Raw genomic sequence first — 15,670 nt, 5'->3', positions numbered from 1 at the left:
CCCCCCCCCCCCCCCCCTCCTCTCCATGATGCAACAACTGTGCAATTCACATCTCTTGAGAAGCAAAGCGCAAATGACCGTGTCTGCCGCCGTCATGCTTAGGCGAAAAAAAAAAAAAGAAAGACAGATGTGGAATGAAAAGCCGTTTTTTTTGTGAACTTGGGCTCATTCAGACATGACAACGTGAGGAGGATGTTCACCACGAAACAGAAGCAGAGGCTCGGTCCTCACCTGCCTTCCTAAGCGCTCGTCTCGTTCCGGTCCTTTCCTGCTTCCTGCTGGCTCATGCTTCGAGCACTCAGTTCGTCCTTTGACGAGAAACCGATTTCTTCTTTGTCTCGTCAAAAGGAGGATGGTCTCTCCTGGCTGTTTTTTTTTTACTCTAGGAGGCTCAACAATATGGAGGAGATGTAAGATGGAGGAGGCTGTAAGGTGGATACATCAGGCTGCTGGCGCTGACCTCCTCATCCTTTTCTTTCCCTCTTCGCCTCTCCTCTCCTGCAGCGTCCCTCTTCAGTCTTCCAACCTTGTCGCCTCGACACGTCGCTGGCCGTCTCCTCCCTGTGTCTTTTTCTCCATTGCCCCTTTTTTTTTCCCGTCAACCTTCTTCTCACAGATTGCCCGGCTGATTCTGCGCAGCGACCCGAGCCTCGGTTCTCTCCTTTTTCTCTTCCTCCTCCTTCGTCTGTCTCCTCCTTCCTGTCCTCACTTTCGTCTCCTTGTCTTCAGGCGAAGCTCGGTCCTCTCCTTCTGCCTGTCTCCTCTGCTGTCATCCCTCAGCTGCCGTTCATTACCGCTCCTTTCTCCTCCGCCGTCTGCTCCGCTCAGTGCGCCTCACAGTCGCACATGCGCAGTCACACACACACACACACTCTGGCTCAGTCTTCAGTGTGTGTGGCTCACTTCACCTGCCTGCCTGCCTGCCCCCTCCGCTCGTCCTCTCACACAGACCACATCTCTTTTTTTTTTTTCTTCCTCCTTCCGTTCGCTGCAGCGCTCACTGCAGTCCCTCTGCAGGCGGTTATCACGTTTGCTCGTCGCCAAGAGAAGAAATTTCAGCCAATCGGGGCGGCGCTCCAATCCGAGCGCAATTCGTCGCACTTCACGCGCAGACATATGGGTTCGGCAGCACACGCCGGGGCGGGAAGCACAGGGGAAAACAGAGCCCGGCTGGAGAGAGCAGGCCCGTCCTGAAACGGGAAACAGTGAATGCATCACTCATAGGTGATCCTAAAAGAAAATAATAACAATCAGTTTCACCTCAACCCTCATTTGCAGAAAAGCCTTCCTCTGAGGAGACCCCCACAGCCGAACTGGGACCCTGAGTGGCACGCAGGAGGCATTCATAATTACTATTTTCCATGAAACTGCACAAAAAAATAAAAACAAACTTGAAGGAAGGCATCCTAAGCTGCCACCACGGATCTACACAGTTGCATAACGCAGATTTTAATCCATTATGTGTCTGCTTAGGCTTTCATACTGACCAATAAATAATCCTCTGATCGGACATAAATAAATAAACAAACACGTAAGCATTAAATGGATGATGTGGCTGAGAACGGTCCACTGAACATCCAGGAGCTCCTGCTTAAGAGGAGCTTTAGCTGGAAATACAATTAATTCGTTTTTGTGTTCATTTACTCAGATAAGATTATTGCTGTCACCAGCTGAAGCTTCCTCAAGACTCGCTGGTTGGGAAGTTCTTTCAAAACTAATTCTTTTTTTTTTGTAGCATCACGTCTTTCTTTCTCAACATTATGTGAAAGTACAGGCCATCTTCCACAGCAGCAAGCGCCGACAAATTACACAACAAATTACACAACTGGAATAACACTTTAATTCAAAGTCACTGCTTAGTATAAATTTGGTGATGTCTCTCCCTCTGCAGAGGCACCATTTGGTTAAAATATAAAAGGATTTTAAGCACTGAGGCCATAAATGGAGTAATTATGGTGTTTAATTCTTGTTGCGACAGAAATAAAATCCCAACAAAGCTTCTTAATCTTAAAGGTAATATAAAAACTGTCCGCTTTTGGTCATTTTTTTGTAGAGTCAACAAAATAAAAAAAACTGAAATGCTAGTTTATCCCTTGAGTTTAGCCTTTTTGTGCTTGATTAATAAGTCAGAGTTTAGAAAGTTAAAAAATAAATCAATTACAGCGACAACATTAAGGCACTGAGCTGAAAAAGATTTTGATTTTTTTTTTTTAAAAAGCAGCCAAAGTCTGGTGAAAAACTAAAAAGAAGTTCAGAAATAGCCAAAAAATTGCAAAATGGTTTAGCTGTGGTTATATAAAACACACACAGTTTAATAAAGAATGACTTATATTAAAATAAGTGCATTTTAAAACTTTCTAAAGCTGCAAAAATGTTTGATAAATGACTATTTTCATTGTATAATTGATTGTGTTTAGATGCTAAATGCTAACTGCTTTAATTGGAAACATTTACTTGTTTTATTTGGCTCATTTGTTGTCTTACCAACAGTTTATTTTTCATAAAAACCTAAAGTTTATGTAAACGAAAACAAAAAAAAACAAATCTGGTGTAAATTAAATAATTATAATCACCTGGTCTGCTTCCTAATTGGTGTTGATGACGATTCATGTTGACCAAACGTTTGCAGCGAACCCAAGCTAACGCTAGAGAGCTAATGCTAAAGAGCTAACGAGCTAACGCTATAGAGCTAACCAATGACTTAAAGGAACTAACGCTAAAGAGCTAACGCTAAAGAGCTAGCGCTACAGAGCTAATGCTACAGAGCTAATGCAAACATGTAACCTGTTCTAAGTGACAAACGTAAGGCTATGAAGTAGTTGCAATTCTTCACAATGTAAATAAAGTTATTTATTTTTTATTAGCATTTCAAAACAGTCTTCAGGTATATTTTTAGGCCTTACACGTGAGACGATTTACAATTTAACCTGTACTGACCTGGAAATGTTGCCACTACCATTTTGTGAGCTTTTCTGTTAGGGTAGCAATTTTATTTTTGCCTAAATTCTAACAGAAAGAGTGAAGTGTATTTAGCTCCACAGAAGTGCTGTAAAACTTTCAGTGTAGTACGGCTCCTTCGCCGGCAGGAGGCGCTGGTGTCCTTCTGTTTTGTCCAACAGTGAATCTTTTGTTATTTTCTAACCACTCAGGGAAATTATGCCATGAAACATGACACACTGAAATGTAGTGTCACCATATTGTGTTAAAATATGAACAGGTATGAGTAATTTGTAAGTTTATAGTTTATCACTGTAAACATCCGCTTTATGACAGATCTGTTTGTGACGGAAACACTTTAAAATTCAATTAAGTGTCAGGTTTTGTTGTGAATACAACCCAAGGATGCAGGCTCACACAAGGACTCGATGAAAGGAAGGTTTAATCATGAAAGAAACAAGAAGGAAATGAACTCAAAAACAAAAAACGGCAGAAACAAAATGACCCAGAATGTGATGAAAGTAGCAGCTAAACTGACATTCTTCAAGTTTAAAAAAAGAGGCAAATAAATCAAATTTAACAACAGATTACTTAGTTACATGTAATTAAGTACTGGAGCAGCCATTTTTGTTTCACTCCTGGAGTTTCCGTCTAAATATAGAGTTTGTGTTTCATTATTTGAATCTGACAGATTAACAGCAAAGAGATGCTTTGTTTCGGAGGATGTCCTGACGACTTCACTAGCAGTATTAGACCTTTATAAGTATTCATTTGAAAATGTCACAGCATGAAAGGAAACATGTGAGTGGCATCGGTGGTGTCTCAGCGTGGTGTCAGAGCTGCAAAAGAGCAAAACCTCACCTCCCGGGAACGTAGCCATCGTGAATAAACTACTACATCCTGTTATCAGGCGTCTTTTATCCCTTTTCCTGTTCAGGATCACGTTGCTAGAGCCTTCTCTAGGTGATTATATGATAAGAGGTGTTGGAGCCAAATGAATGTATGACCTCCAGAGGGAGGAACAATCCTGGAGACGGGCTTCAAACAGGGAAACGAACATTAAGCTCCGTCTTTTAACCTGGAATCCCCAAATGAACTTAGCCCACATCTGTCTGAGCTGTAGGAAGAAGCCGGAGCACCCGGAGAAAGAGACAGGGACATCCGAACTTTTAAAAAGCGGGAACCTTCTTACTTCGAGGCAGCAGAGCAAATCCACCAAACTGTCTCCTGTAAAAATGATCTTTTACGTTTCGTTTCTGCCGATGAAAGCACACCGCCCGGTACTTACTCACTTCCACCTCTGGAAAGATCTCATTCAGCTGCTATGATAAGCTCGTGCTTTTGGCTTTATCGTCACTTTGCCACACCTGACCCTAAAAAAATCCCGTATGTACGAACAACCGAGGCGCATTCGTTCAAACACGAGCACAGATACTGCCACGAGTGGTTATTTTATGGAAGCCCAGCCTCACGCTGGGGCCCTCTTTACGGCTCATCTGTTGCAGGAAGTTGTAGCCATAAGACACAAAGTCCCTCCTGACTGCTGAGAGCGAAACAAGTCCCCCTTTGTCGACCTTTGACCCGTCATTAAGACAGATCAGCAGGATCCGTCCCAAACTTATCTATTAAGTAGGTATAAAATCATTTGCTGCTTCGTGAGAATTAGGTGGGGATTGAAGCGATAAGAGCAAATGAAACAATAAAACATTTAGCAGCAACAAACTCGCTGGATTAGGGATAAAACTAAGATAAAGCAACGTGACTGTGACTGACATAATAAAAAAACGAAAGAAAAAGGAAGCACACACGCACATTTGGCCATTCAGCACTGGTTTATTTAGAGGATAAAGGTAGATCCTTTTACTCCAGCCTGATCGGATCTGAGCAGCACAGAGAGAGTGACAAGAGTTCCTGTCTTTCCTGCAACCCGTTTCTAACCACTAGGTGGGAACAAAGACCGAGTCTGAGCGAATCCCCGGGACGCTTTCATTCATTAACACCTAAAACAACACAGACAGCGAGGCGCACGGATGCAGGAGGTGGACTTTGAACACACAGAAAACACACCTGGAGCTGAACGAGGTAGCGTACACTCACTTCCTCCATCGGTTCAAAATCACACACCTCCAGCTGATGTTTTCTGCACGACATCCTTCCTTTGTCCTCATTAAGGCAGCGTCGCGTTAAATTATTCTACATTCTTTTGTCCTAATGGAGGTAGAGAAGCGTTTTAGATTGGTAGTAAGGAGGGAGTCCAAGCTCTGGACATGAAGATAACTAATCAAACGTGAGTCTTCGGTAGTAAAATGTTAAATAAAAAATTCAATTTCCAGCACGACCGTGGCCCGCTCGTGTCACACTGCTGCTTGTAATTGTTCTAGTCACTAAAAACACACACATAAAGCATATATCGCAAAAATATATTATGCAGATGCCAGGAAACCAAAAGTGTGAGGATTTACGCACCCCTTTTAACAAGTCTGAGGTGTTAATATATTACAGCGTGGCTTAGTGTTTTACTCCAGGGGGGTAAATACTAGGAAAAGTTAAGTTAAAAAAAAAGAAAAAATACGTTTTACGTCCTGGATGAGACAGAATACAGCAGGGACGCTACGAAGAACATAGAGGGCTACTTGTTGCTTTCATTCCAGTAGAAAATTCAGACTTAAATAGACAATAAATCAGTGTCCAGTAGGGGTTAGGAGCAGGCCGAGGCGACCTAACCGAAGTATCCGTGGAAGAACACGGCCACGCACAGGAGAATGATGGCGTTGGCATTGACGACGTTCTTCCACAGAGGCTTTTCCGTCGTGTCGGTGAGCTGCTTCTTCAGCTCGGCCTCCTCCTCCGGACTCAGCTTGGGCGCCTTTTTCTGCTCCAGGCCACAGAAGCACATGACGGCTTTCTTGCAGAAGCCCGGCTCCTCCTCGTTTTCTGTGGACGCAGACAAAAGGCGGTTTTTATTTCCAGCCCAAAGATTAAACACGAAGCAGGAACTCATCTTAACGTGTCTGAAGGGGAGTAGGATCCAGGGTTGGCACCGGCACCATGAATATATTATATATTATTTTATTTGGCAACTCCTTAACTCTCACATTGCCAAAGCTTTTAAACAGCACAATCATTCAGGTTCTTTCATGGCTTTTAGTTTTAGTGTCCCACTCCGGGATTTTCAGGCTTCTTGTTTATTTCTTGCCCTTCTTTTTCTACAAAAAGCATCCCCGCTCTGAATGCAAACGCTGCGTTTCTCCTCCTCACCCTCTATTTCCATGTCGTCATCGTCCTGATTCACCCAGTCATCCGGTTCGATGTCTATCCGCTCCTCCGTGCGGTTCCTCAGACTCCAGCACAGTCGATACAGCTGAGGACAGAACAAGACCCGTTCAGTGAAGAGCATTCCTGCTTTTTGAGGAAAAAAAAAATCAAAGCGCAGACTCTGAAGCCTTTCACCAGATGCTGTTGAGGAGCGTGATTACGGAAATCAGACATTTACTTGTTTCCGTTTCCATTTATGAAGCTACGTTTTAGGCAGGCAACAACAAAGTTGCAGCTAAAAAAAGCTGAACACGAACTGATTCAGCTACATTTTTCTAAAAAAGACAGAATTAATTCACAGTTTTATTTCTGAAAACCAATAAGACTGCTGACTTCTTAGTAAAAGGTCTCTAATGGGGCTTTTTGCTCAACGGATTTAATTATAAAATAAAAATAAAGCAGTTCAGGTCGAAGGTATAAACAAAAAGTAGATGCATTGGTGAATATTTGGAGCAAACGCTAAAATACGACCTTATCTCTAAAGTCAGTTACTGATGTTTAAGACTGATTAACTAATAGATATTTTAGCAACAAGTGACGTTATTGGTTTTTTTTTTTTAAAAAAAAACATTAGTGGTATATTTCAAGCACTTAAAAATTCACCAACAACTGCATTTTTTTCTCCAATGACTGTAACATTCAGCAGAGATGTGAATAAAAAGCACTGGTGGGTCAACATTTGAGGGAAGGCTTGTAATTTTCTGCATGGCTTGTGTTTGTTTTTACTCCCAACAACCGTCTGAAATGTCGGGGGGAAACTCGGTGTTCGCTCCCTGCTGAACGAAGTTGTCATGGGAGTGTCCTCCAGTCAACTATCACCGATTTGGGAGGTTAAAGATTAATCTGGCCTTATCTCCCGGCTGTCACATACGTGCTTGTCATCGATCGGCTTGGTCATCAGAGAGACTCCGACGATGATGATGCAGGAGACGACGAACAGGATCATCCCGAAGTAAAGGTAGTGGACGCCGCAGATGATGGTGGGACAGTCGCTGGGGTTGTTGCAGCTGCCCGTCCCGTAGACGAACTCCGTAATCATGCGGGACAGCCCGATTACCAGGCCAATCGTGAGCCCAAAGAAAGCCCCCTGAATAAAAAGGTAGAGAAACGTCTTAAACGACTTGCAGCTTGCCGGCTGCAGCCGCAACGCCTGGCGTGACTTGAAACACGTCAAACTTTCTAAGCAACCTAACTCTGACCTATGAAGACAGAAAAAGGCTTCCTAACGCAGGAACCGGTTTTGCAGCGACACAAAGACACAGTTTGGACAATCAAATAAGAGCCAACGGAGCTCTCAAGCCCCATATTTGGTCTTTGCTGTCCTTTTCCTATCTTTAAAACACAAATTTCAAATGCCAGCGATCTGTTTCTAGGGCTGATGCTTCTTCTACTGTCCTCCACCGAATTCAGCTTTTAAGCACGACATGCTGTCATGGCCAGGTTCAAGAAACTGCTGCTGGAAACAACTTTAACCCTCCCGAAGCCCTCAAAAGAGAGAGACATGGAAAGAGGTAGAGAAGCCCTTGTAACTTTGGGTCAGTTTTTTAGGGTTAAAGGCTTCCAGGGACGTTTTACCCCTTGGAAGCGAAGCATAAAGAAGTTATGGGTGCCTTAAAACTTTTGCACTGGATTATAATTCCCAAAGACGAAAATCCACCTTGCCTGAAACCAATGGGTTTATCTTCTTAATTCCTTGAAAACTGTAAGAGGCGTGAAGCGAGTCCAAACTCACGGGCTCGTTGACGCGCTTGCAGAAGATGGCGAGCATGAAGACGGCTGCGACGGGCGGCGTCAGGTAGCTGGTGATGGACTGGATGTAGTCGAAGAGCTGCCCGCTCTGGGCTGACTGCACCACGGGGATCCACGCTATGCTCACACCAATCAGCGCCAGGATGAAGACTCTGCGCAGGTGAAACACGTGCTGGTTGGCGGCGGAGTTCGGGGGAAATGAAACTAGCAACAAACCCTGGGGGTTCTTACCTGCCAGCGATCATGAGCTCCCTCTCTTTGGCGCGGGGGCGGATCTTGGTGTAGATATCCATGGTGAAGAGCGTACTAGCGCTGTTAAAAATGGAGGTAAGGGAGCTCATTAGAGAAGCCAACATCACAGACAGCATCAGACCTCTCAACCCTAAAACAGAGAGGAAGAGTTGGCGGATGTAAGAAAGCACAAAAATGCCAAAATCGAGATTTTAAAAACGGACGATAACGTGCTTCATCCACCCACCGTTGGGCATCAGATCCACCACCAGCTTGGGATAAGCGATGTTGGTGCACCCTACGCTGGCGTCGCAGTGATGTTCACATTCTGCTGGGTCCACGCAGGCCACCACGTCTGGGTTCAATTGAAAGAAAAATGGCGGTAAGATAAGTTACGCAGGCACATCAACAAGTTAAAAAAAACCAAGCCATCTCTGAAAAGCACACGCACTGGGATAGAGGATCCTGCTGATCATCCCTGGGAAAACCATAAGAAACATGGGCAACAGCTTCAGGTAGCCACACAAGATGCAACCGCCTTTAACGTGAGACAGATTCTTGGCAGAAAGGCAACGCTGGACAATGACCTACAGGAAAAAGATCCATGTTTTGGTGTAAGTACTTAATATTAATGGTGCTAAAACATTTACTTAAGCAGTAAAACGTGAAACATTTTGAAGTATTTTTGCTATAAACTGGTATATTTGCCCCCTTATAGTAACATTCATCGCCATAAATGTTACATTGGGTCAGTAATTAAAGGGAAAACAAAAATTTTCAAGAGAGGCTGCTTGTTGATTTTAATTTAATGCAAAAAGTGCAGACCAAAAAACCATTAAAAGGAGAATCAGGGAGAAAATGTCAAATTAACTTATTGCCTTTCAAATAGAGGCTGTGTTGTAGGATTTTATGCCACATTATATTTGCATCAGTGTTCCAGTTTAGCCGGTTTTTAGTTCAAACAACCAAACACATCTATAAAAAGTGATGAGGCGTTTCCTTGAGCCCCTGTGAATGGTTGAGAGGTTTGACTTGTTTTAAATTGTAGAAATCCACCCCAAAATGGGCCCTCGTCTGACTAATTGTTAGCTCGACTCCCTGATTCTCCGAACTGAGATCTTTCTGACTGCTGTCTGCTGGATTTGAGACACCGACCTGACAGGAGGTAGGTACAAATCTTCACTTCTCTTCATAACATTTGATACAAGAAAAAAATGTAAAAAAAATAAAACAAAAAACGAGACATCAGTACTTAGGAGGGCTAAAACCTTTCAAGATCACAGGAGTTTAGTTAAAAATGTAGGGGAGATTTATAATTTTACTCCAAAAGGTTATTATGTGTCAGGGCTCTGCGCTATCAGTCGGCAATATCAAATCGCCCAAAGCAGGCAAGATGTGAGAACATGAATGTGCTTATGGTTCTGTAAAAAAAAAAAAATCAATCGGATGAGTTTACGACCCCAGATTGTTCCTGCTAAGAGCTGCGATCGAGTCAGCGAACGGAAAGCGTCGTCACCGTCCGAGCAACATTTGCTTCGCTGACCTGATCTGTGCACCAGTACCAGGTGGCCTGGATGGTGAGCCCAAACACCAGACCGGGCCACGGCAGGTCTCCGGTGATTGGGTCCCGGAAGATGTGGAAGGAGTCGGCCCGAGGCTGGAAGCACTCCGGCTTGGTGTCACCCGTGAACGCTGGGATGGCAGTCATGTAGCGCTCCTGGAAGTTCTCGTAGCCCCCGACCTCGTTGAAAGCTGAGGACACGGGCGCGGATTAGACTGGCGTACACTTTCATCCTTCGATAACGCGAGCCTGCTTTATTATTACAAAGATAAGTTGATATTACCAAACCCCATAAGAATGAAGGATCCAACAATCATGATGATGGTCTGCAAGGTGTCTGTGTATATCACTGCAGCCAGTCCACCTGAGATACAACACATAACACCAACAATATTTATACATTCAAAGCAATAATGTGTCTAATAGAAAGAATAAGACATCATGCTTTTATGTAACTGCTTGTGTTGTAAAAATTCACATTCAGATGTGTGCATTATTGCAAAACAGCAACAGAGGGCCATTTAAAGCTTATCATAGTAGATAATTAACTACAATAATACACCACAGATAAACTGAGACAGGGATTGTGTGTGTGCGTCTACATCTCTACAGTACATGCAGTCTTGAGAAGACTTTACCCTCTGTCATGGTGCCATTTGTGCAGATAAGGCCTCTTTCTGGCTTTACTTTATGAGCATAACGTTGCTCCCTGCAAAGGGAAGCGACAGACCTGTGACGGTGTACAGCGCCGTAATCGCCAGCAGCGCGATAACGGCGAGGTAAATGTTGAGTCCAAGGGCCTGGTTGATGAAAATGGCCCCGGAGAACATGTCTGCCTGCGAGGGGGATGGGGAAAACATCAGTGTCAGTGTCAGTCGCCACTGAAACAGAGAGGGCTTGCTGCGGCCGTCGCGTCGACTTACAGAGATCTTGGTGAAGACGTAAAGGAAGAGGGAGAGCACGGAGAGGTAGATGCGAATGCGCTGTCCTCCGAACCGTTTCTTCAGGTACTCAGGCATGGTCACCACCTAAACACAGCCACCAGGTCATACTTCAGCTTTTTTTCGCTACTCAGAATGTGGTAATGGATGCAGATTTAAATGAATGTACACTCAATGGCCACTCTGCGAGTACAGAGGTTGGACTTGGACTTCACTTTTTCCCCTTCAGAACTGTCTTAATTCTCCGTGGCACAGATTCAACAATTTGGAATTTGGACCATATTTGTCAGCAGGAGCTGGATTGGACTGAGATCTGGTGACCGCCGAGGCCGCTGGAGCTCAGTGAATCCAACGTTTTTCCAATTTCTTCTTCTTTGTTTTGGAGCTGTGTGAGCTGTAGCCTCAATCCTGTTCTCCGCTGAGGGGACACCCGGTGTTGTCTTCTGCTGCACCGTCAAGGTTGTGGACTGTGCGACTTCTGCCTTTCTTTCCTCTCAAACCTGTCTGCCCAGTTGTCCACCAAGTGCTGCTCACGGAATAATTTCTGTTTTTCGGACCATTCTCTGTAAACCTTAGAGATGTTTTTTTTTTAAATGCCAGTAGATCAGCAGTTTGTGAAATACTCAGACCAACAACCATGACACGGGTTTCTTCCTCATTCTGGTGCTCGGTTTGAACTTTAGACAGTCGTCTTCATTGTGTCCAGATGCCCAAATTGCTGCCTTGTGATGATTAGCTATTCGAGGAACAAGCAACTGAACAGGTGGGCCTAATGAAGTGGCCAGAGAGTGTGTAAGCGTGTACTTCATGGCGATCTGTGTGTCTCGTTTTACCCCAGCCTTGATGTAGATAGGCACGAAGAGCCATCCCAGGATGACAACGACGATAAGAGCCTGAAACACACAAAAAAGATAAAGAGGCACAGAGTTGCCTCTGCGTTCAGCCAACAGAGGAAGCTCCCACACTTGTGACGCCGGCGGAAACGCGCGGTCAACTCACGTTCCATTCAAAGCCTCCGATTGCGATTCCAGCTGCTGCTGCCGTGCCGGCAATCCCAACAAAGTGGCCGCTGCCAATGTTGCTGGCAAAGAGCGACGCTCCGATCTGCAAAAGAAGTGCATTTTTTTTTTTTTGTTTGTTTTTGAAATGGAGACAGACTTCAGGTTTTAACCCTGAATCAGATGATGCACCGAAATGGAAAGCTCATTATGACTTTATGGTCTGACAAAATAAATAAATCAAGGTTTACTCACACATTAAACTATAAAAAAAACAAGCTGCTGCATGAAGCACTGTCCTCATGACACAAAGCTTCACATTTTAACCAGCTAAGGTGATAAATTTGCGGCAGCACATAACGAATCGTGTCATTTATTTAATCACACACACACAAAAAAAAAGCTGAAAAACTGAGCACACCTCATGACTCAGGAGCTTGAAGATAACCCTCGAGATGAGCCCATCTGTTTCTCACATTGTTGTGGAGGACTCTTGAGCCACTCCTCTTTATAACATCAAGTCAGGTCGCTGAGGTTCGTGCGCATTCATTTACGAACAGCCAAAGATCTCCACTTTGGTCTAATTTATCCAAAATTGTTCCAGAGAACAGACACACACCACATTCTTTTTATTCTCCTCAAAACCTCCTTTTTGAATCTGATGGAAGCACTAAGGATGGTCTCAGTTTTCGGACTTCAGCCTGATTCTTGCTGTATAAATTAAGAGCGTTGTGTATGTTATGTGCTGTGGTCCATTGAGGTATATTTATATGCGTTGTTGCTTTACTGTAGAAAGGTTACCTCATAATTTAAAAACCAGAGCTTAATCATAGTAAATGTGACATTGTTTTTCTTATCCTGAGGGTAAGATACCCACCGGCCACCAGACCATACTCCTCCCGGCGAGGAAGAAGCCACCCACGGTGGCCCGATTGGTGCGGACCATAGCCTGCAACGGGACAAGGGAACGTTTTAGGAGAAACAACCACAAGTTCTAATTCATGCAAGAGACTCATCATTTGCACTGTGACACATTTCAGTTAATAGCACACTGAGAGCGGGCCCAGGAAGAATAAATCTTACGTCCTGTTGTTGCTTAAACACGAAACGCTTGGAAAGGAGGAGGACTCACCCATACTCCCACAGCCAGGACGACCAAGAAGTAAATGACAATAACGGAGATGTCTGCCGGGTTGTTGAGCGCCACGAAGCTCGTGTCGTTCCTCGCCTGCCTCCTGACGTAGGAGAAGCCGAAGTAATCCCGAGACATCTTCGCCGGAGTGCTGCTGGAGTCGGTCCACTTCGACTGAATCATCAAACCTCCCTTACCTTTATATACTCTGTGTGTGTGTGTGTGTGTGTGTGTGTGTGTGTGTGTGTGTGATAGAACAAGGGCGGGTCAGGTGTGTGCACGTAAAGAAACCTGCTTGCAGATAAATCTCTGATGAACATTAGAGCAAAAAAAGAGTGTAAACTTTCAGTAAACACCGTTAATGATCAACCTACAAGGAAGCTCAATAAGTAAAGCTACTGAAGTTTCATTAATCATTGTGTTTTTGTTTGCTTTCTCTTTTTATTTTTTTACTCACTCTCTCTGGTTAATGCAGCTTTATGAAGGTTTCACCGTAAAACATCATCACAGATTGTATTAAATTGAGGTTATAATCTTAATCTAATCGGAGGTTGGTAATTGTAAACCACTGCTTTCTGTGAAATGATTGGAAGAATTGAGCATTTTATAGAAATGACATGCCAAACTGAGCAACTTTTTACTGAATGTGTTTTAAAACTATGATTTTTTTGGACTTCAGGCCTTTTTAAAAGAACAGATATCTATTACAACCAAAAGAAATATAGTTTACAGCTCCCTGTAGATTTGTGCCCACCACCTATTTGTCCTCCTCGCCCCCCTTCGACTGACGCTGTGGAGCATCTTTGAAGAAAAAAATGAGCCAAACCTACAATCAGGTAAGCCTATAATTTATCTTTTTAAGAAACAACGACTTCCATGGAGCCAAACATCCCAAAAAAGGAGCAACAGATAAACAACGAAACTCAGTCAAGATTACAGTAAATGGAGATAACTTCCAGAAGGCTTTGTTGCGTCATATTTTAGGTTTTATAAGAGATTTTTGGCCACTCTTGTTGGCACATTACAGCTAACAGTTTTACGGTTTACAGCACGTCTTGCAATCCAAACAACATACGACTAATACACATATAGTGCTGTTTTTATTTTTTCTTTTCTTTGGAAGGATGTGACGAATAAAGAGCACTTAACCTCACCTTCACCCTATTTCAGCGTACATCGCATGTTCTTGATAATCACGTGATTTTATCTGTATGTTAATAATTACCTTTAGGACCCATGAATTGCAAGAAGGCCATGACAAAAAAAAAGGACAATCATTTAATCACGGCTGGAATTGCAGGAAAAAAAGGAGATACATTCAAGACAAAAGTGGCTTTTGTTCAGCAAAATAGCCGTGGTTTAAAGGAAAACAAGCAGCAGGAAAGGTTGTAGAGTAGTCTGACCCTTTCTGAGCTTCTTCACAAACATATGTGTGTGTGTGTGTGTGTGTAAATATATCCATCAGGATGAACACAGGGTGTGAGGACAGCAGCAGCCAGCAGGTGTCTCTAGAGGACAGTTTAAATACTTTATTACGGTCCAAAGTTTCCACATTCTGACAAGTGAGGTGGGAATCTCAATTTACAAGAATTAATCCTTTCAGCATGATATCAAGCACTGAATGTCCTTAAAGTTGATCCAAACCTCCCACCGCCTGTGCTGACTCTCTTTCTGCCTCTTTATGGCGTCTCATGAACCATCGTGGCCCCTGAGCTTAATTGTTAATAATAATATTAATAATAACAACAACAACAACAACAATAATAATAATAATTTTATCCATCTGTGACAGTGTTTCTTTAAACCTCTTACAGCAAAAAATAAAAATAGCATTTATCTTTACATTTCTTGTGATTCCTGAATATCCTCTCATGACCCCAGCATGGTGTTTTTACGACTTTACACCTTTAAGCTTTTTATTGCTGCAATTAGGTGCTGTGCAGCTAACAAAGTGAATGCAGTTTCCCCTCCCACCCCCCAACCCCCCAATCATCATTGATGTGTTAAATTATCAGACAAATTACTACCTGTGGCGTTTTAGTTCGGTTTAGCGAACTGCTCGTGTTCTCCTGCCACTTTGAATCGAACTGAAATGAAACATCTTTGTGTTTGGATATCTGCGTTGACTTTGTGGATGGATGAACAACAACCGCATGTTTCAGGCCGACCAAACCAAGTTCTGTGTTGCCAAATCCCCAACTTAAGGAATTGAACCTTTGGAACTGAAGACAAAACTACATTTTATTCACACACGCAACATAAGAGCACGTAGAGCTTGCATCTTTTAAAATGTGTTCTCTAATAAAGAATAATTACAACTAAAGTCCTATAATTAAATGGTCTGGGGCAATTATTTAAAGGGATGCTGCCACCTCATTTGGACTCCATAAGATGCTGCAATCACAGCAAATAGACAGAAGCAAAAACATGCAGCCAGCAAAACAAACGCAAAGGAAACTGAACCAACCAAAATTATAGAACCAACGACACTTTATTAAATAAGCTCCGTGTCATGTGAACTTCTCACCAAGAGTTAATGTTAAATTGTTTCTCTGCACTGAACAAATCAGACATACCAAACTGTGTCTGATTATAAAGCATTTCATATCTTTTATTCATATTTTTTATGACAAATAAAAACAAGCTTTGTCTCAGTAGCTTCCACGTCTTGAGCCCAGGTGATGAAAAATGAATGTTGAATTGTTTCATTAGGTGGGTGTGTTTTATTAGTCCGGTCTAATGAAACAATCCGACATTAAATTTTTATCACCTGGGCTCAAGACGTGGAAGCTACTGAGTAAAAAAA

At 43.1% G+C, this 15,670-nt stretch overlaps 2 protein-coding genes across 2 annotated transcripts in view; both read right to left on the bottom strand.

The window, feature by feature from the left end:
* The window catches only part of rnf208 (ring finger protein 208), an 8,023-nt gene extending 7,079 nt beyond the window's left edge, over positions 1-944 (bottom strand). The window contains exon 1 of the mRNA XM_017410403.3: positions 232-944. The gene's annotated coding sequence lies outside the window, so the exon portion shown is untranslated. The remainder of the gene's footprint in view (positions 1-231) is intronic.
* Positions 945-5,656: 4,712 nt separating this feature from the next.
* On the bottom strand, positions 5,657-13,056 carry slc5a1 (solute carrier family 5 member 1). The gene is made up of 15 exons (XM_017410721.3): positions 12,865-13,056; positions 12,610-12,681; positions 11,734-11,838; positions 11,568-11,627; positions 10,717-10,821; positions 10,524-10,629; positions 10,077-10,157; positions 9,776-9,984; positions 8,684-8,819; positions 8,480-8,587; positions 8,233-8,383; positions 7,985-8,153; positions 7,124-7,339; positions 6,196-6,298; positions 5,657-5,871 (listed from the first exon to the last, which is right to left on the bottom strand). The coding sequence occupies exons 1-15, from the start codon at positions 13,045-13,047 to the stop codon at positions 5,657-5,659; spliced, it is 2,019 nt and encodes a 672-aa protein (XP_017266210.2). The 5' UTR covers positions 13,048-13,056.
* Between the last annotated feature and the right edge of the window lie 2,614 nt (positions 13,057-15,670).

The sequence above is a fragment of the Kryptolebias marmoratus genome, linkage group LG14, assembly GCF_001649575.2.
Source record: "Kryptolebias marmoratus isolate JLee-2015 linkage group LG14, ASM164957v2, whole genome shotgun sequence".
Taxonomy (NCBI): domain Eukaryota; kingdom Metazoa; phylum Chordata; class Actinopteri; order Cyprinodontiformes; family Rivulidae; genus Kryptolebias; species Kryptolebias marmoratus.
This window is presented reverse-complemented; position numbering and strand designations above follow the sequence as displayed.

What these genes read in the sequence shown, in the direction of transcription:
- slc5a1 (XM_017410721.3), bottom strand. Translation starts at nt 13,047, where the DNA reads ATGATTCAGTCGAAGTGGACCGACTCCAGCAGCACTCCGGCGAAGATG. An exon ending in CAGCAGGATCCTCTATCCCA is followed by an intron (nt 8,588 to 8,683) that starts GTGCGTGTGCTT and finishes AATTGAACCCAG; the next exon opens with ACGTGGTGGCCTGCGTGGAC. An exon ending in GCAAGCGCGTCAACGAGCCC is followed by an intron (nt 7,340 to 7,984) that starts GTGAGTTTGGAC and finishes CTTTTTATTCAG; the next exon opens with GGGGCTTTCTTTGGGCTCAC.